Source organism: Osmia bicornis, chromosome 5, assembly GCF_907164935.1.
Source record: "Osmia bicornis bicornis chromosome 5, iOsmBic2.1, whole genome shotgun sequence".
Taxonomy (NCBI): domain Eukaryota; kingdom Metazoa; phylum Arthropoda; class Insecta; order Hymenoptera; family Megachilidae; genus Osmia; species Osmia bicornis.
The window spans coordinates 8,957,053-8,977,950 of NC_060220.1; the positions used below are offsets into that span (position 1 = coordinate 8,957,053).

The 20,898-nt window shown below is 31.8% G+C and overlaps 7 protein-coding genes across 11 annotated transcripts; 5 read left to right on the forward strand and 2 right to left on the reverse strand.

The window, feature by feature from the left end:
* Positions 1–183: 183 nt before the first annotated feature.
* LOC114872312 (very-long-chain 3-oxoacyl-CoA reductase-like) lies at positions 184–2,127 on the reverse strand. The gene has a single exon (XM_046285673.1). It carries the CDS (start codon positions 1,111–1,113, stop codon positions 190–192), a length of 924 nt encoding a protein of 307 aa, XP_046141629.1. The 5' UTR covers positions 1,114–2,127; the 3' UTR covers positions 184–189.
* Positions 2,128–2,443: 316 nt separating this feature from the next.
* On the forward strand, positions 2,444–3,733 carry LOC114872313 (ninjurin-A-like). The gene is made up of 3 exons (XM_029179403.2): positions 2,444–2,586; positions 2,875–3,206; positions 3,346–3,733. Exons 2-3 carry the CDS (start codon positions 2,925–2,927, stop codon positions 3,547–3,549), a joined length of 486 nt encoding a protein of 161 aa, XP_029035236.1. The 5' UTR covers positions 2,444–2,586; positions 2,875–2,924; the 3' UTR covers positions 3,550–3,733.
* Positions 3,734–4,678: 945 nt separating this feature from the next.
* On the reverse strand, positions 4,679–9,394 carry LOC114872309 (neural Wiskott-Aldrich syndrome protein-like). 2 transcript variants are annotated; one of them, XM_029179398.2, is made up of 7 exons: positions 8,997–9,394; positions 8,158–8,438; positions 7,786–8,079; positions 7,380–7,704; positions 6,923–7,300; positions 6,589–6,848; positions 4,679–6,520 (listed from the first exon to the last, which is right to left on the reverse strand). In XM_029179398.2, exons 1-6 carry the CDS (start codon positions 9,090–9,092, stop codon positions 6,594–6,596), a joined length of 1,629 nt encoding a protein of 542 aa, XP_029035231.1. In that variant the 5' UTR covers positions 9,093–9,394; the 3' UTR covers positions 4,679–6,520; positions 6,589–6,593. The 2 variants fall into 2 exon arrangements, with proteins under 2 accessions (XP_029035231.1, XP_029035230.1); XM_029179397.2 differs by having other exon boundaries at positions 4,679–6,512; positions 8,997–9,391.
* A 232-nt stretch (positions 9,395–9,626) lies between these two features.
* On the forward strand, positions 9,627–13,114 carry LOC114872304 (zinc finger protein 184-like). Its single transcript, XM_029179390.2, has 3 exons — positions 9,627–10,103; positions 10,265–10,648; positions 10,747–13,114. Exons 1-3 carry the CDS (start codon positions 9,963–9,965, stop codon positions 12,421–12,423), a joined length of 2,202 nt encoding a protein of 733 aa, XP_029035223.2. The 5' UTR covers positions 9,627–9,962; the 3' UTR covers positions 12,424–13,114.
* Positions 13,115–15,010: 1,896 nt separating this feature from the next.
* Positions 15,011–16,776, forward strand: LOC114872319 (tRNA:m(4)X modification enzyme TRM13 homolog). Of its 2 annotated transcripts, none has more exons than XM_029179407.2 (5): positions 15,011–15,381; positions 15,453–15,646; positions 15,716–16,141; positions 16,207–16,453; positions 16,523–16,776. In XM_029179407.2, the coding sequence occupies exons 1-5, from the start codon at positions 15,209–15,211 to the stop codon at positions 16,707–16,709; spliced, it is 1,227 nt and encodes a 408-aa protein (XP_029035240.1). In that variant the 5' UTR covers positions 15,011–15,208; the 3' UTR covers positions 16,710–16,776. The 2 variants fall into 2 exon arrangements, with proteins under 2 accessions (XP_029035240.1, XP_029035241.1); XM_029179408.2 differs by having other exon boundaries at positions 15,289–15,381; positions 15,442–15,646.
* Positions 16,777–16,932: 156 nt separating this feature from the next.
* Positions 16,933–18,107, forward strand: LOC114872330. 3 transcript variants are annotated; one of them, XM_029179418.2, is made up of 3 exons: positions 16,933–17,133; positions 17,525–17,740; positions 17,816–18,107. In XM_029179418.2, exons 2-3 carry the CDS (start codon positions 17,551–17,553, stop codon positions 18,013–18,015), a joined length of 390 nt encoding a protein of 129 aa, XP_029035251.1. In that variant the 5' UTR covers positions 16,933–17,133; positions 17,525–17,550; the 3' UTR covers positions 18,016–18,107. The 3 variants fall into 3 exon arrangements, with proteins under 3 accessions (XP_029035251.1, XP_029035252.1, XP_029035254.1); XM_029179419.2 differs by having other exon boundaries at positions 17,528–17,740; XM_029179421.2 differs by lacking the exon at positions 16,933–17,133 and adding an exon at positions 17,144–17,319.
* A 71-nt stretch (positions 18,108–18,178) lies between these two features.
* On the forward strand, positions 18,179–18,903 carry LOC114872331. The gene has a single exon (XM_029179422.2). The coding sequence runs from the start codon at positions 18,188–18,190 to the stop codon at positions 18,365–18,367; it is 180 nt and encodes a 59-aa protein (XP_029035255.1). The 5' UTR covers positions 18,179–18,187; the 3' UTR covers positions 18,368–18,903.
* The last annotated feature ends 1,995 nt before the right edge of the window (positions 18,904–20,898 follow it).

Genomic DNA, 20,898 nt, shown 5'->3' on the forward strand with positions numbered 1-20,898 from the left:
CAGTTAAACCTTTAGCACCATTTATTAAAAAAATAACAAAAACTACTTTGGAAGATGATGCGCCAAGTCTGAAGAGATCGAGATAATTTGTGTTAATTTCCATAATCCTTATCATTCTCTTATATGAAGCAAAAAGTATACAAATTTGTCTTTACATTAAGGCTTGTATATTTAAATATTTGTACAAAATCATCCGATGTAACGCCGCAAGGCGATATTCCGATTCCCTTCCATGATGTTGATCATCCAAACGATGATAGAGTTAGGTGATACTCGATAAATCAATTTAATTATCCTGACTAGAATGGAGTGTTGCAAGAAACCTGTTGTCACATTCTCCTTGCCTATCGTTTTAATAGCGCTTTGTACATATTTCTCAGGCGTTGGTACCATCCACCCTGATCTTGGCGAGTCTGTCTTATGATTAGTTACGGTACCAGGTAACAAACACTGTACAATTATACCATGTTTAGCATATTCGATCTGTAAATCTTTACTGAATTTCACGATGTACGCCTTCGTGGCTGCAAATACAGTGAGAAGAGGACTCGGCAGTACAGCGACCATCGAGGCAACGTTTACGATCACTCCTTTCCCTCTGACCACCATTTGAGGCAGCAAGATGCGACACATGTTCGTCACGACGACCACGTTGCAATGTATGATGCTCATGTAGATCTTCTCTTTGTGAGGAAGATTGAGAAAATATTCCGGATGCGGATACGACATACCAAGGTTATTGACCAATACGCCGATCTCCAAACCGTACATCTCTTTCTCAATAGCGTTGTACGTTTCCAGACCTTCCGATAGATCCAACTTGATCACTTTCGTTTTCACGTTGTACATCGTCTCGATATTGCTAGCGATCGCCTTTAAATTCTCCGTGTCAGGGCTGACAAGAATTATGTTTAACCCTATTCTTGCTAGAGCCTCGACATACGCTCTTCCTATCCCATGGGAACATCCTGTGACCACTGCCCATTTACCCATCGAGTATAAGTCGACGCATGAAGTGGAGAAAAAGTTATTGTACACTTTGTACAACGTGTTACGAGAGAATTTGTATCCCCAATATATGATCGCTGCATAACCTATTTTCTCCACCAACATTATTGAATATATCGCACGGTTTCCGGACCAGTTTTCACTATGTACATGTTCAAGGAATAAGCGATAAGTCAGATTTTACTTATCACCTCATGCGGTTTTCCAGTTGGAAAGGGAATTTATTTCTGTGACATTTAAAAAACTTAGGATACTTGAAATGATGACATATTTCAAGAGAGTGAAGTGATCAAATGAAAATCAATGAAAGGAATTATTCGCTATCAGAGGCAATACCTTTACACATTTCTAGCAGTCTTTCAATGTCTACTTTTGCGTAACCAAGCTGTAGCTATGATCACGATACACACTTTCGTTATCGCCAATTAGTTAATTGGAAATGTAACTACCGAACTTTGTTTATAAAAGTAATTAGTACTGATGATTTGCCTAAGTAATCAATAATGCGTGTATTTTGTGCTCAATCAACGAGGACCTGTACACTTGTCTTTTTTTCAAATGAAACTTAATCATGAGTGTCCTCGTCTTCGACGTTTATAGCGAATTGACCCCTTTATCCTCTCGACTTTCACCTGTACAAAACGTTCCTTTTTGTTCCAGATCATTGATTCGCTCGAGGGACCACAGTTACGCCAATGTCCATAATACTATCAGGGATCAAAATACACGCGCGTGTCACGATGCTTTTCTTTAATTGTAAAAAACACGTGTCGCTGTTCAATTAATGAGTCAACAATAGGTCATTGTGCACCACACACGATAGGTTCTCTGTGCCCTCGACGAATGTACACGTGGGTGTAATGTTGGTGAAGGGTACAGAGAGGAAGAGGAGCGTCTCGCTATTTGCCCTAGAAGAGCCTAACTAAGATTTCTAAGGAAAACTATGAAGCAGGGCGACTTTCTACCCTATTATGCTAATTCTTCTATTACAATATTTTTATCTCTTCAAAACAATAGACATTCCAACGTGACTCTCTCTCTATATATATATATTTTGAATTCAAAAGCAATCGAGCAGATAATAGATATAAATGATTAATTTCTTATCAGTTATCAGATTCAGTTAGCCAATCAAAGTTGCAATCGGACTTGTTTCAGATCTATTGCACAATACTATTCTCTAAAGAAAAGAATTTATCTCACTCTATCACCATTCAGAGACTTAATTGAAACGAATCATCAGATTTATTTGCTCATTGCAATTGCTCGTGGTTTTGTTTTTAAATATAAGCGTCTAACAAGCTGAAAACAACAGTTGAAATCGTCGTAGTTACTGTCACCGTCGTCGCTACTGGCCTCCTTTTTTCTTTTTCGTATTTTATTGTTCATACAACCGCACGCGGTGATAAGCTGATACCAACATAGTAACGATGTTTTGATTGGTATACATTCATTGTCCTTAGACACTTCCCTTCAGTCACGCGTCATTTGTGGTTTCCTTAAGCCACCACGGAACTGAAGTCTCTTTTAACGCTATTTAACATACATTCCGCGTTAATTATCGTGAAGTAACTTCAGGTAAATTCTTCTTTCGGTTACCTTCTTATTAACTCCTGTGTGGGCAACCGGTTAGTTGTTTCATTTAACAATTTTTAACTTGTGAAAATATTACAAAACCACTCTTTGGATATTTCTATATTGGTTCATCTTTTTAAAATCAAAATTTTAAACAATAACGCTGGAAAGACACAATGGATACCCGATCGCCCACACAAGAGTTGATATTTTAAATTATAAACCTTGTCATCTCAGTGTAAAATTTAAAATTAATGTTACATGTGCAAAATATATATTTTTTTTTTAAAGAGCATTGACTCTGCCAAAGAAAAGCACAGGGTTGATGCAAGAAGAAAACCATGGAGGAGGAAAAAGAAATAGATCCGAAATTAGAAGTACAAATGGTCGAAGAAGTGGTAGTTAAGGATTCCGTGCCATCCGTCGACACGACGGACAAAAAGTCTCAAGCGTATAAACAATCAAACAGTTATGCCGCTAAAAAAACGGTGGCACAAGGTATGATGGACGTTGCCTTAATTACTGCCAATGCGAATCAATTAAGGTATCTAATCGAGTATCAACGGCATAGCCCTACGTTCCTCATCATTTTGACTTTGATAGTTATCAGTCTTATGCTTCAGGTAAGATTTATCATTCTTACTGACACAAAAGATCAAATATCCTTTGTTAACAATGATCGTGATAACTGATGATATACAAATTGATTACAACGAATTTTGTATCTTTCATTTCTTTATGATTCTAATCTTCTGTTTTTAGATTGCTGTGGGAGTCAGTTTGATTTTCAAAGGTCGCTTCGACATAAAAGGACAGTCGAAATCACTAAATGCAAGAAGAATCAATAATTACGTTGTAGTAGGTGTTTTTCTTATAACAATTATAAATGTATTTATAGCCGCGTTTAGTATATCTGTTCCTTCTACCTCACCACAATTGATACAAACAATAGGCAATGGCGTATGAATAATTTTAATAATTAGGCAATAATTCAGTGGCTCTCTATTCTTGTATAATGCGATTTAAAAACTGCCCTTTTGTATATGCGTAAAACTGATGTAGTTAAGTTTTTTATACTTTTATATACATAGTTGATAAGATAATGAATATTCTGTTGAAATTTTATATTAAAATATCATTAAATTTGTAAATATATTATTTAATGTAAGTCTGTTGGAGATACAAATAAATAATCTTTGCAATGAATATTTGGTACCATTTCAACACACAAAAATATTCAGTATGGTTTTCTATTTATAACTTTTTGATTTGTTACAGAATAAAGACTATTGATTTTTGCTAATCTTAGATGTATTTAGTTTAATAACTAATGAATTAATTAGTGAAGTCGTTAATAGATTTAACAATTTTAGTTAGAAAAAAATGAGATAGTATAAATTTTTAAGGATTACAATTTGTTAGAGAAGCTAATTTACCTGTGAGCTCTTTTTTTTTTAAGGAAGTTAGTCTTCTACTAGAATAATGTAGTTGTATTCATCTAGACCCATTTCCATTATCTTCTGTTTGTTCCAGAATATTCAAGTTTCTCTCTCATGAGGTATTTTAATTAAATGCAAATTTAAATGCTCCTAATATTTTGATATGTTCCTTTTTCTGCATACCTAACAATTACAAAAATGTCACAAATAAAGTGTCTATCGTTACAAATTAAGTTCAAGTAAGAAATTTGAAATTTCATTTCAATTATTAATCGCAAATTACACGCAAGTATAACTTTAATTTGTATTCACAGCAAAAATATTTAGTTAGATCCATTTTGTACAACCAATATGTTTCTGACCTACTTAATCTAACTTTCATATATATATATATATAAGAAAGCTGACTATTAAATAAATAATATAAACATTATTTTAACGTTTTTTTTAAAGCTATTTACACACAACAAACTCGAATTTCTTTTTACTCTTCATTTCTATAGAAACATCATTTTTCTCTGATGAATCATGAAGAAGAAACATTCGTTTTGTATTAGTTCATAAAGTTTGCGCTATAATTTATACGTAAATTTACTTAATAAAAAAAGAAAATGATAATACGGTAAGAGGAAGTTGCGCGTTAAAGTAAACTGATGTATGTTTTTCATAGTTTTTCTCATATTTGGTAGTCATAATACAAACCTAATACGATTTGTAACATGTCCATATGTACCTCTGGAAAGTGGACAAAAATACATGTCCATTATAGGTCTTTCTCTTTCTTAAATACAACAATACTTCTAATGTATTAATCAATTGTAGAATTTGTAATCCTCTCGAGTCTTATTCTCATACACTATTAGCTCATCTATAACAAGTCTTTTTTTTTTTTATTATTTTTAAAACATTTGTCACTATTTTTCTCTTTACTCTAGTTAACAAATATAGTTATAGCTCCTTTCTTGATTACGCTTGATTAAAAATTGAAGCAGCTGAACAAATCCTGTAACGTGTGATTTTCAATCAGTCGAAGTGATCCCTTCGTATCGGTATATTTAAGTTAGATAATATTGCATAGAATATAATAAAAATACAATAACTAATAATTAACACATTCTTTTCGTTTCTTTCTTTTCTGGTGTGACTAGGATTGCTCCATAGTGGCATAACTCTATCTTGTGCTTCATACATTCCCGCTGACAATTTTTCTGTTTTGCGCTTCACTTCCGCGGACTTGATACCTATATCACTCACGTGAAAATATAAAATTCTTACTACATCGTAGTTTATACATACTTTAATAGGATATTCAAGAATCGTTTGATGCGCCGTTTTAAATTAGTTATCGTGCAATGAAAACTCACTTATAATTAGTTCCCTTCTACATCCTATGAAACAACTTTTCTTTTCTCCTGGTTCCTGTATATATAACGAAGGCCGACGATGTTGAACTTAATGTAATAAATTAAGGAATAAAAAATTAAAAGAGAAGCTATTTTTTTAATTTATCCACACCTAATTCTGAAGTCATTTAAAGACTTTGAAAACGCCTTAGAACGTCTACTTTAGCTTCATAAACGACTAGATGCAAAGCCGTAATTTAGATGACTTAAAATGATTTTCAAGGAAGGAGTATTGGAAACAGATAGTTCTTTCCTTTAAATGTCAGTTGGTATAAGTCGACCTGTACAGTGGTACCTGTAGATATATCTCTTGAAATGTTAAGCGAAATTCCTATAAATTAAAACTTTTTCGATGTACCATTTATAGTTCAATATTGCAACTTTATAGAGTATTATGCTGAAATAATGTAATAATATTTCTAATACTTTTTCTTCACTCTATTCAATCTGATCTATTCCAATTAATTTGGAAATACTGCGTTTATGTTTGTCTTATCGTAGAATTACGTTTCACACTAATGTCATTACTAACTTAAAATTACGCATACATCAAGTTGCACATGCTGGGCAGGGCCAATTAGGGCAAGTTTTTTGATTATTATTATAAACAAATTATGCTTCTGTATAAACTTACATAAAACTTGTTAATGCAATTATGCGAGATTTTTTCACTTAATACTCCTTATAAAACGCGTTTCGAGACTATATATGCTTTCTTACTTGATAAATATCAGTTTACATAAATAAATAATACGGAACGAAATATCATCTTTTATATACCTATTATACTGCATAATAGTCTATTTACTTTAGTAAATTTATTTTAAAAAATTTCTTTTCAACATAATTATAAATCTTTATTCTGCCCTTACCTGCCCTATCCATTTAATTGTGCTTTACTTTTTGATAACATGTTTAAGTGGTTTTCCCTTTTCAGAACATTTATATGATTTTCATTCTTCTTTGGATAATTCAAATTCAAAATCGTTACATTATACATTTATAGTAGCTATTCTGTTTACATGTTTATCAATAGCAGATTTATCACAGTGGTATATTATTGTATTCCTCGAATTGCATATTTCATCTGGAATACTACATCATATACTAATTAGAAAAATTTTATTAATTTCCATATAATTCAGTATTTATTTTTATCTTACTTGAATTAATCATCCCATTCGTCATCATCTTCGCTGGTTTCACTAGTCGAATCATCACTTTCACTATGGATTGCACTTGATCGCTCGGCAAGAGCTCTGGACAAAGCACTAGCTAATCCGCCTTGATATGCCGGTGTCGTTTTAGATTTTACCTCGTTCGCAACAGGCCTTAATTCAACTCCCTGACGAATTTGTTCCAATAAAGCATTCCTAGGACCCCCAACAGCAGGTGCTGGTTTTGTTTCAGGTTTATCAACTTTCTGTAACATAAATTTATACAATATTAATAATCAAATTCAGTGGCAGTATCTATATTCTTTGTTCTGATACCAACTCTAAGTGTAGTGCCACTTCTTATAGACTGCATGAGCATTGATCTAGGGTCAGCGCTTTCTTCGTTATTATTATTATTACTATGATTATTATTATTGGTAGCACTCGTATTCACAGTTCCTTCATTGGTATTTATTAAATTAGGCAGTGGAGGTGGAGGCGGAACAGGTGCGGTTGAATTATTCCTGGATGGTGGAGTTGGAGCTGGTGGAGCCGGAGGTGGAGGCGGTGGCAGTGATGGTGCCGCAGTTAAAGAAACTGGGGGCGGTCGAGATGGTAATGTTCTATGTACTGGGGGCGCGGTAAGTGGTGCATTTGGCGGTGTCGAAGGTGCGTTTAACCGGCTTGGAGGTAACGGAGGAGCACTTCTTGTTTGATGCTGTAAAAAAAAAATTTGCTTCGTTAGGCTAATTTATCCTTTTACAAGGAACATATAATGTCGTACAAAATATACCAACAGGTATTGTTCTCGCAGGAACTGGAGGAGGATATTCCTGTCTTGGAGGTGCAACTGGAGGTTGTTGTTGTTGTTGTAATGGTTGATGTTGTTGCTGTTGTGACTGCTGTTGTTGTGTGTTACCTTTCGAAATAGACGAAGAAATATCTTCCCGAATGGCACTCATGCCGCCATTCTTTTCGATAAAATCATAAATAAAATTGCGCGTATCTTGATTCCTGAATTGATGCTCTGATACTCCTACTTTATCAAGGAAAATTTTTAAATGTAAATCAAGCGGCTCTAAATCCATTCCTTTGTTATTAGAATTCCAGCCCATAACATGTCTAAAAACATTAAAATAAACGTGAGAATTTATTTGATGTTGTTAAAGAAACGGTGCTGTAATTATTTTATAAACTCCCCACCTAAAATTAGATGGAGGACCTATGTCATCTTTTGTTAATTTTTTTTTCGCTTTATCCCGCTTTTTCTTTTTAGTTTTGTATATAGAACTACTTGACGCGCTCCTATTGACGTCAATCGTAGCCGGGGTTCCGTTTAATAAATTAGAAGTTGATCCTGTGCTAAACGCAGCTGGTGATGTGTTACTCTGATTCCTCCAGGGTAATGTTGCACCATGTTGACCCTCTCCTTCTATTTTAGATCTCCTTTGCTGTCTTCTTTGACGTTTGGCATTCAATTTACCAAGAAGAATATTCCTAAAAACAATTTATAGTTACTCCATATTTTTTACAATACCTTAATAGCACTTTCCCTCAAGTTTTACCACAAATTACCTTAGAGTAACAGCATCAGTGTCACTTGCAAAATTAAAAGCAGCCATGCAATCTTCTGCTTCAAATGTATGAAAGTATGTCAATGGTGCTTTATAGTCCATTGCATTGTAAACCTCGTGTTCCCATAACATTGCTTTCCTTTGTAAGCAATATAAACGAAGGAAGAAACTACGTCTAGGATTATCCCTTATCAATGTTATAATACCTGTAGTCTTTTTTATCCATTCTTTATGTAATGGTGGTTCTGTCAGATACAACTGTATAACTCCAGCTGCTAGACACTAAAAAATAATTTTTTTAAATGTAATATAAATCTTTATGTAGGTATTATTATATTTTCAATGAATGTGTAAACAACAAAGTGTCAGCATGAAAAATTTATTTAACATAAATATTTAACTATTCAATGGAAGACTTCTGCATACTTATGAGTCCTCTGATGTCATTTGATTCACCCATGACTAATACCTAACATTAAACATACACTTTCAATGCTGTGAAATATTTTCTATTTAATAATTCACGATATTATTTAAAAGTACTAAATCAATACTTCCATTTAAATTCCATTTCGTAATTTCGGAATTTTATTTTACGTTATTAAATATGTCGATGTTAAACATTCAAAATTGATATAGGTATTACATGAGTAACAGATAAGATAGATAAAGGGTTAGCTGAAATATTGGCAGGAGAAATTTTGCAAATAATGTGAAAATAGAAATGACAATATGTGTTTATCTATATCTGTCGATCGACAAAATTTAGGTCAAAATCAGTCAGGTAAAATAAGAATTACCGTATTAGCGGGTAAAATTGACCGTGAGAATAATTCTTACCTGGCACCGATTTCCTATTAATTGGAAGACTTGCTCGTTTTCTTCCAATTTCAGAAGTGTCGAGCCTCTATGTTTGTCCATGGTGCCTGACTTCATTTTTTAACAAGGTTAGGATCCTCGCACTATCGCACCGTGATATTTCCTACCACGTTCTCTCACGATCAATAGATTTTTTCTCATAATTTAACATCAACATATTTCGTTTTCACGCATTTTTGTTAACTACGTGCACATACTGACATGAAATCCACAGAATAAAAATAATCAATCACTACCCACCAAACTTATTCCCGATACTATCCCCACAGGAAACTCCACCAGTTGGTGATGACATTTTCATCTATCCGGTTCAATGTTCCACGTTTCCTCATTCGATATCTTCCCGAGCATAGATGGGACCCCAGACCACGAATTATTATAATAAAAAATATTCATTGTAAAAACATGAATTCTTATTTCGTATGAAACATATTTCGAATAAAGGATTGTATAAATAAACTTCTTATATTACTTTTTTTAAGTTTCTATCGCAAAAGAACGATTGTTCTAAAAATTGAAGCAGCGACGTACTAATAAAAATGAATTTTATCCACTTGCCATTGATTATATGTAAGCGATATAAATCCTGAAATCATGTACGAATTAATTTATAATCATACGTTGTAACTAAAGTTCCTTTAATATTTTTAAACCTGCATGTGTTTGTGTAGTTTACAAATAGATTTGAATTTTTAGCGCGTTTCGTTATCGTTCATTGTCGCTATAATCACAAACTGCAAATGGCCACGGGTACAATTCACGTAGTCTCAGAAATGCGATATCAAGCGGGATCTTATTTTGTATGCAAAATAGCATCGTCAACGATGATAGGGCAATAGTGATCATTGCTACGAGTATATTTCTATAAAAGGAAAGTTACTCGCGATTTTCTTAAGGTCGCGCAATTAAGTTTTCCGCGGGAAAACAATGTCTGGATATCGAAGAGTGAATTATTACGAACTGTGCAGATTGTGTACTAGCAGTGAGGGAAATAAAATGAACATTTTCCGGGAGGAAGGTCGTAGACGGCAACTTCAAACAAAGATTCAAACATGTTTACCGATACAGGTGAGGCTATATACTTTGTATGTACGTTAATTAGAAATGGTTTTTAAAAATGTTGGTTATAAAACAGAGGCTATCCTTTGTAGCATAAGCCCAATTTAGAAATGTAGTATTAATTGATTTGCATCAATAAATAATATGTATAATTTAATAAATATTTCAAGGTTCTTGAAGAGGATTCTTTGCCAAAAATTGTTTGCCATGAGTGTGTAAAGAAATTGGAAAATTTCATTGAGTTTAGAGAAACTGTTGTTAATGCAGAAGGTATGCTAGAATCATATTTTACTTCATTAAGATTCTCTGAAGATTTCCTAAAAGAGGGTAAGGTTTACGTAAAGAGTACAGAGAAAGATAGATCTGCAACACCTGACAATGAAATGTTAAAGTCCATGGAAAAGGTAACATCCTCTGCAGGAAATCAACTAGTTAATAATGATCAACAAATACAGCATCAGCAACCTGTTGTTGTTAGCAACATAAATACTTCAAATATTCAAATTATCAGTGGAGTTCAAGCTAGAGTTCAACAATATAAATGTGCTATGCAGGTTTGTTAAAAACAAAAATATTGTTACATTGCAGTATTCGTTATGCTTTTATTAATCATTTATTTTTTTGATAAATTAATGACAATTATGTATTTTAGATGCAACCTGGGGGTATGGCAGCTGCCGTAGTAGAAGCAACTGCAGAAACACACTATAGTTATCAGCAACAAACCTCGCAGCAAGTATCGCCTCAACAATCAAATGAAACACAAAATCAAATAAATGATCAACAAAGTCCAAACTCACAAATTCAACAAGTGCAAAGTCAAATTCAAAATCATAATCCTATAAATCAACAAATACAACCACAAAGACAAATATCTCAGCAACCGAATCAAACACAGGTTAGTCAGCAGCAGCAGCAACAGCCACAAAATCAATCACAAATAACACAACAGATTCAACAGTTACAAAGACAGCAAAGAGAGTACGAAAAGCAACACAGACAGCTTCAACAAATTGAAAAGCAACAAGTACAGATTTCCTCGCAACAAGAATTTCCTGTAAAGCAAGAATCTCAAACTCAAGTAGTACATCAAAATAATAATATTGTTTTAAAGGCAGATTCGAATCCTAAACAAAATCAGCAAATTATCCAAAAAGTACAATCTGAAACTCAAAAAGATGAAGGTACAGTGCAAAACGTACAAAACGTACAAAATTATACGACCGTACAAGGCGCGCCAGAAGTATTTTTAAATTTGGGATTTAAAGACACACCTTTAGTTACACAAACTGTTCGAGAGGAGGGAAAGGAATTTAAAGATTATAACAAATCAGACGATTCAATGTCTCGTAACTCGATCGGGCAGATATCAGAGTTTCTGAGAATTAAATCAGGACCTGAACCGACCTCGTTAATCACAGTGAATCCTCAAGTTATATCGCAAACTCATAGGGATAGTACTTGTAAGGGTTGTGGTAAAATTTTCTCCTCTATAAGTCAACTGAATAGTCACAGTTGCTCTGTTCAAAATCTTTTAAGTGAAACATCTGACGGTAGTGCTATCAAAGAAGATAATTTACAAACTAGTACCAATTCCTTCAGTTGTGACGTTTGTGGTAAACCGTTTAAGCGGAAAGAACATCTTTACCAGCATAGAAAATTACATACCGGTGAACGTCCTTATGTGTGTACTACATGTACTAAAGCATTTAGTCGCAAAGAACATTTAGTTAGACACTCTGTGTCGCATACAGGCGAAAAGATGCATGACTGTGAAATGTGCGGTAAAAGCTTCTCTCGTAAGGACAATCTTCACAAACATCGTAAAACGCATGGTGTATCTGGCCCGTATATTTGTGAAGTTTGTGGGAAATCATTTGTGGTCAAGCATTATTATTCGATGCATTTAGCAGCTCATGCATCGTCGGCTATCGCGGATGATGTAAATTGTCAGGTTCCGTTACCATTCAAGTGTGATATCTGTCACAAGGGATTCTCTGTAAAACAAAGTCTCGACACTCACAAGCTTCGGCATAGACCTAAGAATAGGAATAATAATAATCCTGCCCAGAATGCTGCGAATGGCCATCAACCACAGCAACAGCAGCAGCAGCAGCAGCAACAACAGTCACAACAACAGCAACAGACGCAACAATCTAATACTACAAACAATGTTAACATAGTTGCTAATTCTGGAAATTTAAATAGTACCAATGGACAACCTAATAGTGGATCAACGGTTGAAATGCAAAGTGTTATTGAAAGAAATGAACAATCAAATGGTTCATTCAATAACCAATATCATAGTAATATGCAAGAGTTTCAATGAGATAAGGGGAAGCGTGTCTATTATGTTCTCTTGCCGAATGGTAACAATCATAAGATTGTCGTTGTGTGAGCAAGAGAAATTTTACGACGCGCCAAAATATTTTCTTAACTAAATCTGTTGTTACTCGAGAAAAAGATTTTTTATACTTTAATAATAGTAACAATAATAAATTTAAATACTATTATTTCGAACAAGTTAAAGGTTGAATAACTCATCGTTCATTTGATCAACAAAGTAGAATCTTCAATGGCTTATGAGCTTAATACGGAACATATTGTATATATATTTTGCCAGTAAAGTATTACATGTATTAAATGCATGCTATGTTTTATATGAATGCACACTGTAATTTAACGTTAAAAAAGAAAAGTTGTGTGCTACAAAATTTCAATGTACAGTAGATAGTCATGAGGTTGTTTCAATACCTGATTGGATAGTGTCTGTAGATAAGTACGTTTTTAAATAATTGTTAAATGATAGAAAATATTATAAGAAACAAATATTTTTTTTTATATAAAATTTGATAGTACAACAAAAATATTGTAAAAGGAAATCAAAGAAATGACAGAAAATGATTTTTATTACTAACAAATTTTTCATGTATTCTATCGTTTATAAATTATTTAAAGCAACGCTTATCTAGGGACACCTTAAATGTATTTAATCATTGAATATCAGATCAATATGTAATCAGGATATTTACAAATCATTGTCTATTATTTTAGTTGCTTACATTAATAGAATTAGAATAGTATGCTAAAAATAGTCAAAATTTTTTTCTACAAATGTTATCAAAAATATTCAAGTATTTGTTATATAGTTTTATAAATGATTATTAGTTAAATTTTATATTGTAAATGATTAAATGAATTGCAAAAAAGAATCACATCTTATTTTGCTTTGTGCAATGTTTCTATAATTATATACGTTAATTTGTTAGTTATCATGAGAAAAGTTTTTTTTTAACCAGTGATTGCAACAATCTATGACCACTTTACAAAGTATTTTAGAATTATATGATTTATATGTAAACTTAGAATACAAAACAAAGCAAAACTTAAGACCAAAGAAATTTATATTATGTATAAATTGGGTAAATAATACAGAAGTAGAGAAATGTAAGGTAAAATCAGGCTCAGACCTGATTAGCTCTATTATAATTAAGATTTTGGTTAAACGTGCATGTATATAGATATATGCACGTCAATTACTAATGTGTATAACGATTTAAAAATCGTTTTCTGACAAATGAGAGTGTGCCATACAGTAAACTTTGGAAATAAGTATATGAGAAATAATGATCGATAAAATTCCTCACATTTTTAGCATATACAGACCAAATTAAAAAAAAAGGGATTAAAAGAATTTATATTTATTGAATCTTATTCGATTCTGTAACATTTGTATGTAATTGATATATATATACATTATTAATTATAATTAATTTATAATTTATTTTTTATTTTTTAATATAAGATAAACAGGGGGCAACTATATACTTCTTTGAATAACAGTTCTCAGTGTATCATTATTAAAGTTTCTTGTTAAATTTTCTTTTTCTGCACGAGTAAATTACAAAAATTGTATAATTTACTTTTAATCATTACACTAATTTTACATGGAACACATCGATTTGTTATTGTATATATAACACCAACAATTCTTTTCTCACATAATAAATATTTCAAATTGTAAATGAACTTACTACAGTACAAAAATTTATTTTCATTACTGGTCAAACTTCATTTTACAATAAGATCTTGTACATATATTGAAAGAAAAAATAATGAGTTTAAGACTGTGTTTCTATACCACCTAGTAATAGGTGTACATTGATGGTACATAGATTTATAGGGATAATATTGTATATAACAAGGTCCAGTGAGTAAGACAAAAAACTGTTAGTGTGCTGTTCCTAAGAAAATGGTACTTTCTGCTAAGCAGATGAGTACCCATATTCATATTGAAATCTTGTAAAGTAAACATTACATACAAAGATGCAATTTTTTTTTGTATTAATTATATACTTTGTGCCTAATTATAGAAATCATAAACAAAATTTATTTATGAAATTATATCAGAATCTACTTTTCAGAAGCCCCCTGCTATGTATAACTTACAACAAAATGACATTAAGTAATTGTTTAGATACTGTTGTTTTCGAAATTCATACTATTAATTTTTATTCATTACATTGTATATATTTTTCAACTAATACTATATTTAAATATATTATAATAAATTAAACTGTAGTAGTGTAGTGTTTATTTCCCCGTAGGCTTCCCTTTCCGTAGGTAGCCCCGGAAACAATAACCATGTAGAAGAATAGAAATACAATACTTACTAATTACAGTACTTACTAATAGAAATACAAAGTTATTTGTATTTTCCCCGCCAGCAGGTAGCAATTTTACTACAATGGCATCTCTGGTGTTGATAAAAAGAACTATAATTAGGAGTAATTTTTGCGCTCCCTATCGGCGAAATCAAGAAGCTCGGTTAGAGCACCGGAGAATAGATGGCGCTATTTGTTTTGGCGGTTTTTTTAAAAATATAGAAATTTTTATGAATTTTTAGATGCCGAATTATATGATAGGTTGCATAAATAATCTATTCTATAGACATTTTGTTTATAGCTATAAAACTATGAATTAAAATCGTATGAAAAAACTAAAAAAGGAAATAACTGTTTCTATATATTGGATCAAGTTACTCGATATACTAGGTTATAAACACATAGTGATTACATTATTTTGTAAATCAGTATAAATTCTGTAATCAAACTATGGAAAATCATTGCATGTATTTTGTAAAAAGAAAGAAACGTTATTGCCGGATGACAATAAAACAAGGAAACAAATACTGTGGCGAACATCAAGAATATTCATTGGAATCTACAAATTCCAAAGGCAATGAATCTGTAGATAAAAGAATAAAGTGTCCACTTGATTCTACACAGTAAGTATACTTCTAGTAAAATGTATTACAGACATTCTTTCATGCATATAAAATTTATAGATCATTTCCAGTACATGCTTTGAATCAAAGTTGTCCAAACACTTGAAGGTATGCAATGCAAAAAGGTTGATGGATGCACAACCTTCCTTCATTGTGAAGGGAGTTAATATTGATAAAACATGCGAAAAACCGCAACATGTACCACTTTCTGAACTTAATGAACTTATAGTAAATGCAGTCATAGATAAAGTGACGTCTGCTTATGGTTGGTAATTTATATATAACATTCTTAGTTCAATTCTGTCTTAAACTATTTGTTTAATTTAATTTTTAGAAAAGTTGCCTCAATTTCCTGAGGCAGTGAAGACACACAAAGTACTCAATGATAAAATAAATGATGAATCTTATGGGAAAACTATTAAGAAACACATGTTACAAAATTCTTCATTGTTATCCCATTTAGAAGATGCAGGTCTTGTACAAGATAATACATGTTTTATTGAATTTGGAGCAGGGAAGGGTAAATTAACTTACTGGTTGGGGCAAATGATAAAGGATAAAAAAAATAGTTGTATAGTGCTAATAGATCGCTCTAGTCACAGACATAAAAGTGATAATAAATTAAAGAATGAACAGTCTCCTCTGGTGATAAAAAGAATTCGTGCAGACATTGCTGATTTGAAGTTAAATGAAATTACAGAGATACAGAAATTTGAATGTAAAGTTGGTATTGCAAAACATTTATGTGGTACAGCTACAGGTATATATTGTTATTACAGTACCAACTATATTACTTTAAAAAATCACTATAAATATTGTTTACAGATTTAACTATAAGTTGTTTGGTTCAAGCAATGCAAAATGATCCTAAATGTAATGTTACTGGATTAATAATAGCATTCTGTTGTCACCACAGATGCGAATATGCGTCATATGTTGGAAAAAACTATTTAAAACAATGTGGTTTTACTCCAAACGAATTTACAATCCTATGCAGCATTGCTAGCTGGGCAACTTGTGGATATGGTTTAAGTAATATAACTAAAACTTCAAATAATTCTAAAGATACAAGGTAACATTCGTAATATCTAATTTGTTTATATCTTAAAATGTATGTAAGACTGCATGATATTTTTTTTAGAACAAATACGCGAACATTAACTTCTAGTGAAAGAGAAAATATCGGTCGTAAAGTAAAAGCTTTATTAAATTGGGGACGATTAGAGTATTTGAAAAGTGTTGGATTCCAGAGCAATTTAATTTATTATACCACTACCGACGTATCTCTGGAAAATATGTGCATAGTAGCTACAAGAAATCAAATTTAGTAATTATATTACATCATGTAATTTGTTTTCCTTCATTTCATAAGAATAAAAAATTACTTATATTGAATTTTTAGTATTTAATACCCTTAATCCTTCCAAAAACAAATCGTTATTAACAGGATATGTTTTGAATTTACATAAAAACTATGTTTAATCGCGCCATTTCATGAACAGGATTATTTTAATTTTTTGCTATAGGTATCTGAATGATGCTTAAAGTATACATTTCTCCTACTACTATACAGAACGCCCCGCCCAAATACAACTTGATGTAACAGATTCTAACGCATAAAAGTGATGCTTGGAATGTGTATGGCATACGTAGTTTCTTTAATACTACTAATTTTAAATTGCAACGACTTTAAATTATAAAAAATTTCAGTAATAATCAATAGAAAAATACGCGAACGGAACAAACCTTAAGGTGCGTATTGTATCTCGTTAACGTGCTAATTTCACCTGCCTATTTGAGGTCTGAAACTCCTCTTTTTATAAACTTATCTCCTAGCTTATTGAAGTTTGTTAAAGACGTAATGCCTTTCATTAAAGTTATTAATGTATAAAAGAATCTAAGTTCAATAATAAATACACCGCACCCATGTGATTGACGGTAACCACAATTTCATAATTTCAAATTAACGCCACGCCTACACTCTTTGAAGTACAAATGACGCGAGATTCTTTTTTCTTAAAAATTGATTTTATGAATTCCAAAAAGTTCTCTTCAGTCGATTTCTAAACCCATACTCTGATTAACAAGTAATTTCGATGAAAATTTATCCATTGAAGGGAAAACTATCTTTGTTTTTTTTCAGAAGAATCTCAGTTTAAAATTTATAAAATGTCCGTTCTAGACGAAAGAGAAGATTATCTGAAGAATCCGTTCTTTGTGAAACACGAGTATAGTGACTTTACCCCATTTTATGTCACTGTCACTATCTGTTCTCTGATATTTGCATTCCTGTGTATCCTAAACATTGGATTTTGTTGGTGTTCACGACACAGAAGCTACTGGCAAAGTCCTCATACCGGTAAGTTTCAAAGATTTCATTTGTTAATGATTTTAAATTGATTCCATTGATTTATATGATTCTTCATTTTGTTAGGAAATAGGTGGATTCAGCCGCTGTTTACAGTATTACCTCATAAAACACCACCTCTAGACTTAAGTGAATTGGAACCAGGACGTGTTTTTGAATCTCAAGAAAAACAAGAAGTTTTACAGTATCACAATCCTAAGTCTTATAGGGCTGCACCACAAACACAAGAGTACATGGAAATGCAAAAACGTGAAAGTGAAATTTAGTTTCAATATTTTGCAGCTAAGAAAGTACAGAGATTTTACAAAGTATTAGCATTGAATTAAAAACATCACTTTTATCTCACTGTTATACAAACTGGTATATTATATAGCCAAAGTTGAGAAATAGTAGAACTATAAAATTTTGAAAGTATTTTAAGTAGAAAATTACGCCGAGATGGGACTACACATATTTTGGCCAGCAACTACATGTTTGACCCTTTTTGTAGTTTGCATTATAATGATTATACTCAAATACGGTTCGCGTATTTGTAAATTACGGCATACGCCGTTACCCTCGGATCAAGAATGGGAAGAAAAAGCATATTCACGAAAACTTTCCGTCTCTATGGCGTAAAAATAAGTAGATATCACCACTTGTTTTCATATCACTTTACATGAAAATTTTAACTAAATCAAAAAACTTTAACATGTAGAAACATGCTTATTTTATCCAAGTATAACAATTTATACTTAACCACTTAATATCAGAATCTCTTAGATGAATATCTATAAAGTAATACCATTTTTCTATTTTACAGTAGCATAGTTGTGTGTCTAAAAAGTTAATGCTACATATCTTTTATACATTACCTTTTATATGTAGTATAAGTATCGCTAACAATTCCGTCCATTTGTACATGTAATTTTAATAATTCGAGTCTCGAGAATTGGCAGAACGTGTCAATTAATTACAGCAATAAAATTAGAATTAAACTTCCGGATCGTGACATAAAATATAGAAAACTCAAAAAGTTAATCATTGTATAACTTAAAAGAAAGACTATATCCGTCCAATGTTTTAGTATTAAATGACAATTTTATCTATAAACTTTTACACTTTTTATATGTGTTTTCTTTATAAATAAAGAATGCTTGTCTTTATATAAAATATACAGGTGTATTTTATATGAAATGTTCCCAATTTCTAAAATAATTTTAGAAACAGTTGAGGTGCCAACACTTACTGATCCACCTTGTATATAATATTTAGTCTTTATTGACAACATTGGATTTTTATTACATGTGTAACGGTTACACAATGATTTAATAAGTAAGTAGATACATTATACAATTTTTTTTTTTTGCATTCAGTTATAACGTCAGTTTGTAAATAAATCACTGACAGTTTCTCACGAGCTACGAAGATATTTGATTTTTAGGAAATATAAATTTGATTCGATTGCCTAGGCAACTAAAACCTCAACTTATTTTTTTTTTTATGTCAAAAAACATCGTTTCATAAACTTTTGCTCTTAACTAATATATTCGGGCTTTTGATCTGATGTAAAACTTGATTCGCTATAAACTGGAAAGACGCTGAACAAAATATCCTTGCCCCCTATTGATTCGATTCCACGCTAACAAGGTGAACTATTAACACGAATATAATGATCGAAAAACTTGAACATCGTAATCGAACGACCGATACACCCTTGGAAAGACTTTTGATTATGTTGCAAGTATAGCGATGGGTCAAATTTTAGAAGAAATAAAACAACACTTTCCTCCGTCGTGATACTTCACTCGCATCGAGGAGCGGTAATTAATTTCTAATTATCAGCGTATCTTCTATTGTTATTATGCTATGTTACAATGCGTTTAACGCGTTCGCTGCGAATTGAGAGCCGTGGAAATAATATTAATATTAATAATAATGTCAATTATGATATAAATATTAGTATTAGTACTAATATTATCATTGATACTATATTAGTAAAATTAATATAGCATGAATGTAGAAAAATCAGTATTAATATTAATAATATTAACGTGTCTTCAGCTGACTTTAATCTACCGCATTCGCAGTGGACGCGTTAAAAAAAAGATGAAGAACTTCCATGAAGTTCCACATAGAGAGATAGAGAGAGAGAGAAAGAATCCAAGCATGTTATATTTAATTACGCTTTAGTAAACGTTTAATGATAGCTAATTAGAAGAAATAATAAAACGTAGATAAATGCTATCTTACTCTATCGGTAGATTCGTTTTTTCCTTTTTTTTTTCTTCATTAAATCCATTAAATGGTGATATGATGTACATACGTAATCTAAATCTATGATCATTGATACCGATCAACACTATTTGATCCGTATATTCATGTTTTTCACTGAACGCATTTTTTTATACAGATACACCATGTTTATATGTATATACCTGGAATCAGCTGATTTAATATTTTTTTTTTTATGTATCGAGCTTCTTTCATTTTTTGATTATACATCTAGACTTAAAAACAAATACAATCTTGTATTCGAGGGAGGGCGGGGGAGGGTTTGATTTCTATAGTTTCACTGTTACGTCTCGTAGAGACGAATTCTAATTAACCTAATTAGCCGACCGGATCTACGAGACGCCTGAGACTTTTGCATTATGTTAATTTGATTTTCATGCTCATTTGGCTTTCGTTATTATTATTATTAAAGTTTTTTTCCACTCAGAGATAATTATGAGACACATATAATGATTTGTATATACCGACATTTCTTTTTTATGCAATGGAATATGTCTTTTTCGAAAAACGGATCGTAATACACAGTGAAGAGTGCGAAGTTAAACTTACGAAGCGATATTTCTCAGAAAATTGTTATTTAGTATTAACGCGTACAATGGATAATAATTTTCTAGGAGAACAATCATATTCTTTCAGTTTTGCTCTTCACTATAGGAAAAATGGTAGTAATTATCAAATCATGCTTATTACTTGAAACACTGATTCCCAAACTTAAGGACGCAGCAATTCGAACTAATTCTTTATCCTTGTATCCCCCCATGCCTAAGGCGTATCATAAATATTATCCAATTTCAATTTTTATATGTGCTTTATAAAATGTCTTTTTCCTCTTTGATTATACATCTATTATAGAAAAATGTTTTCTTTACTAGCAC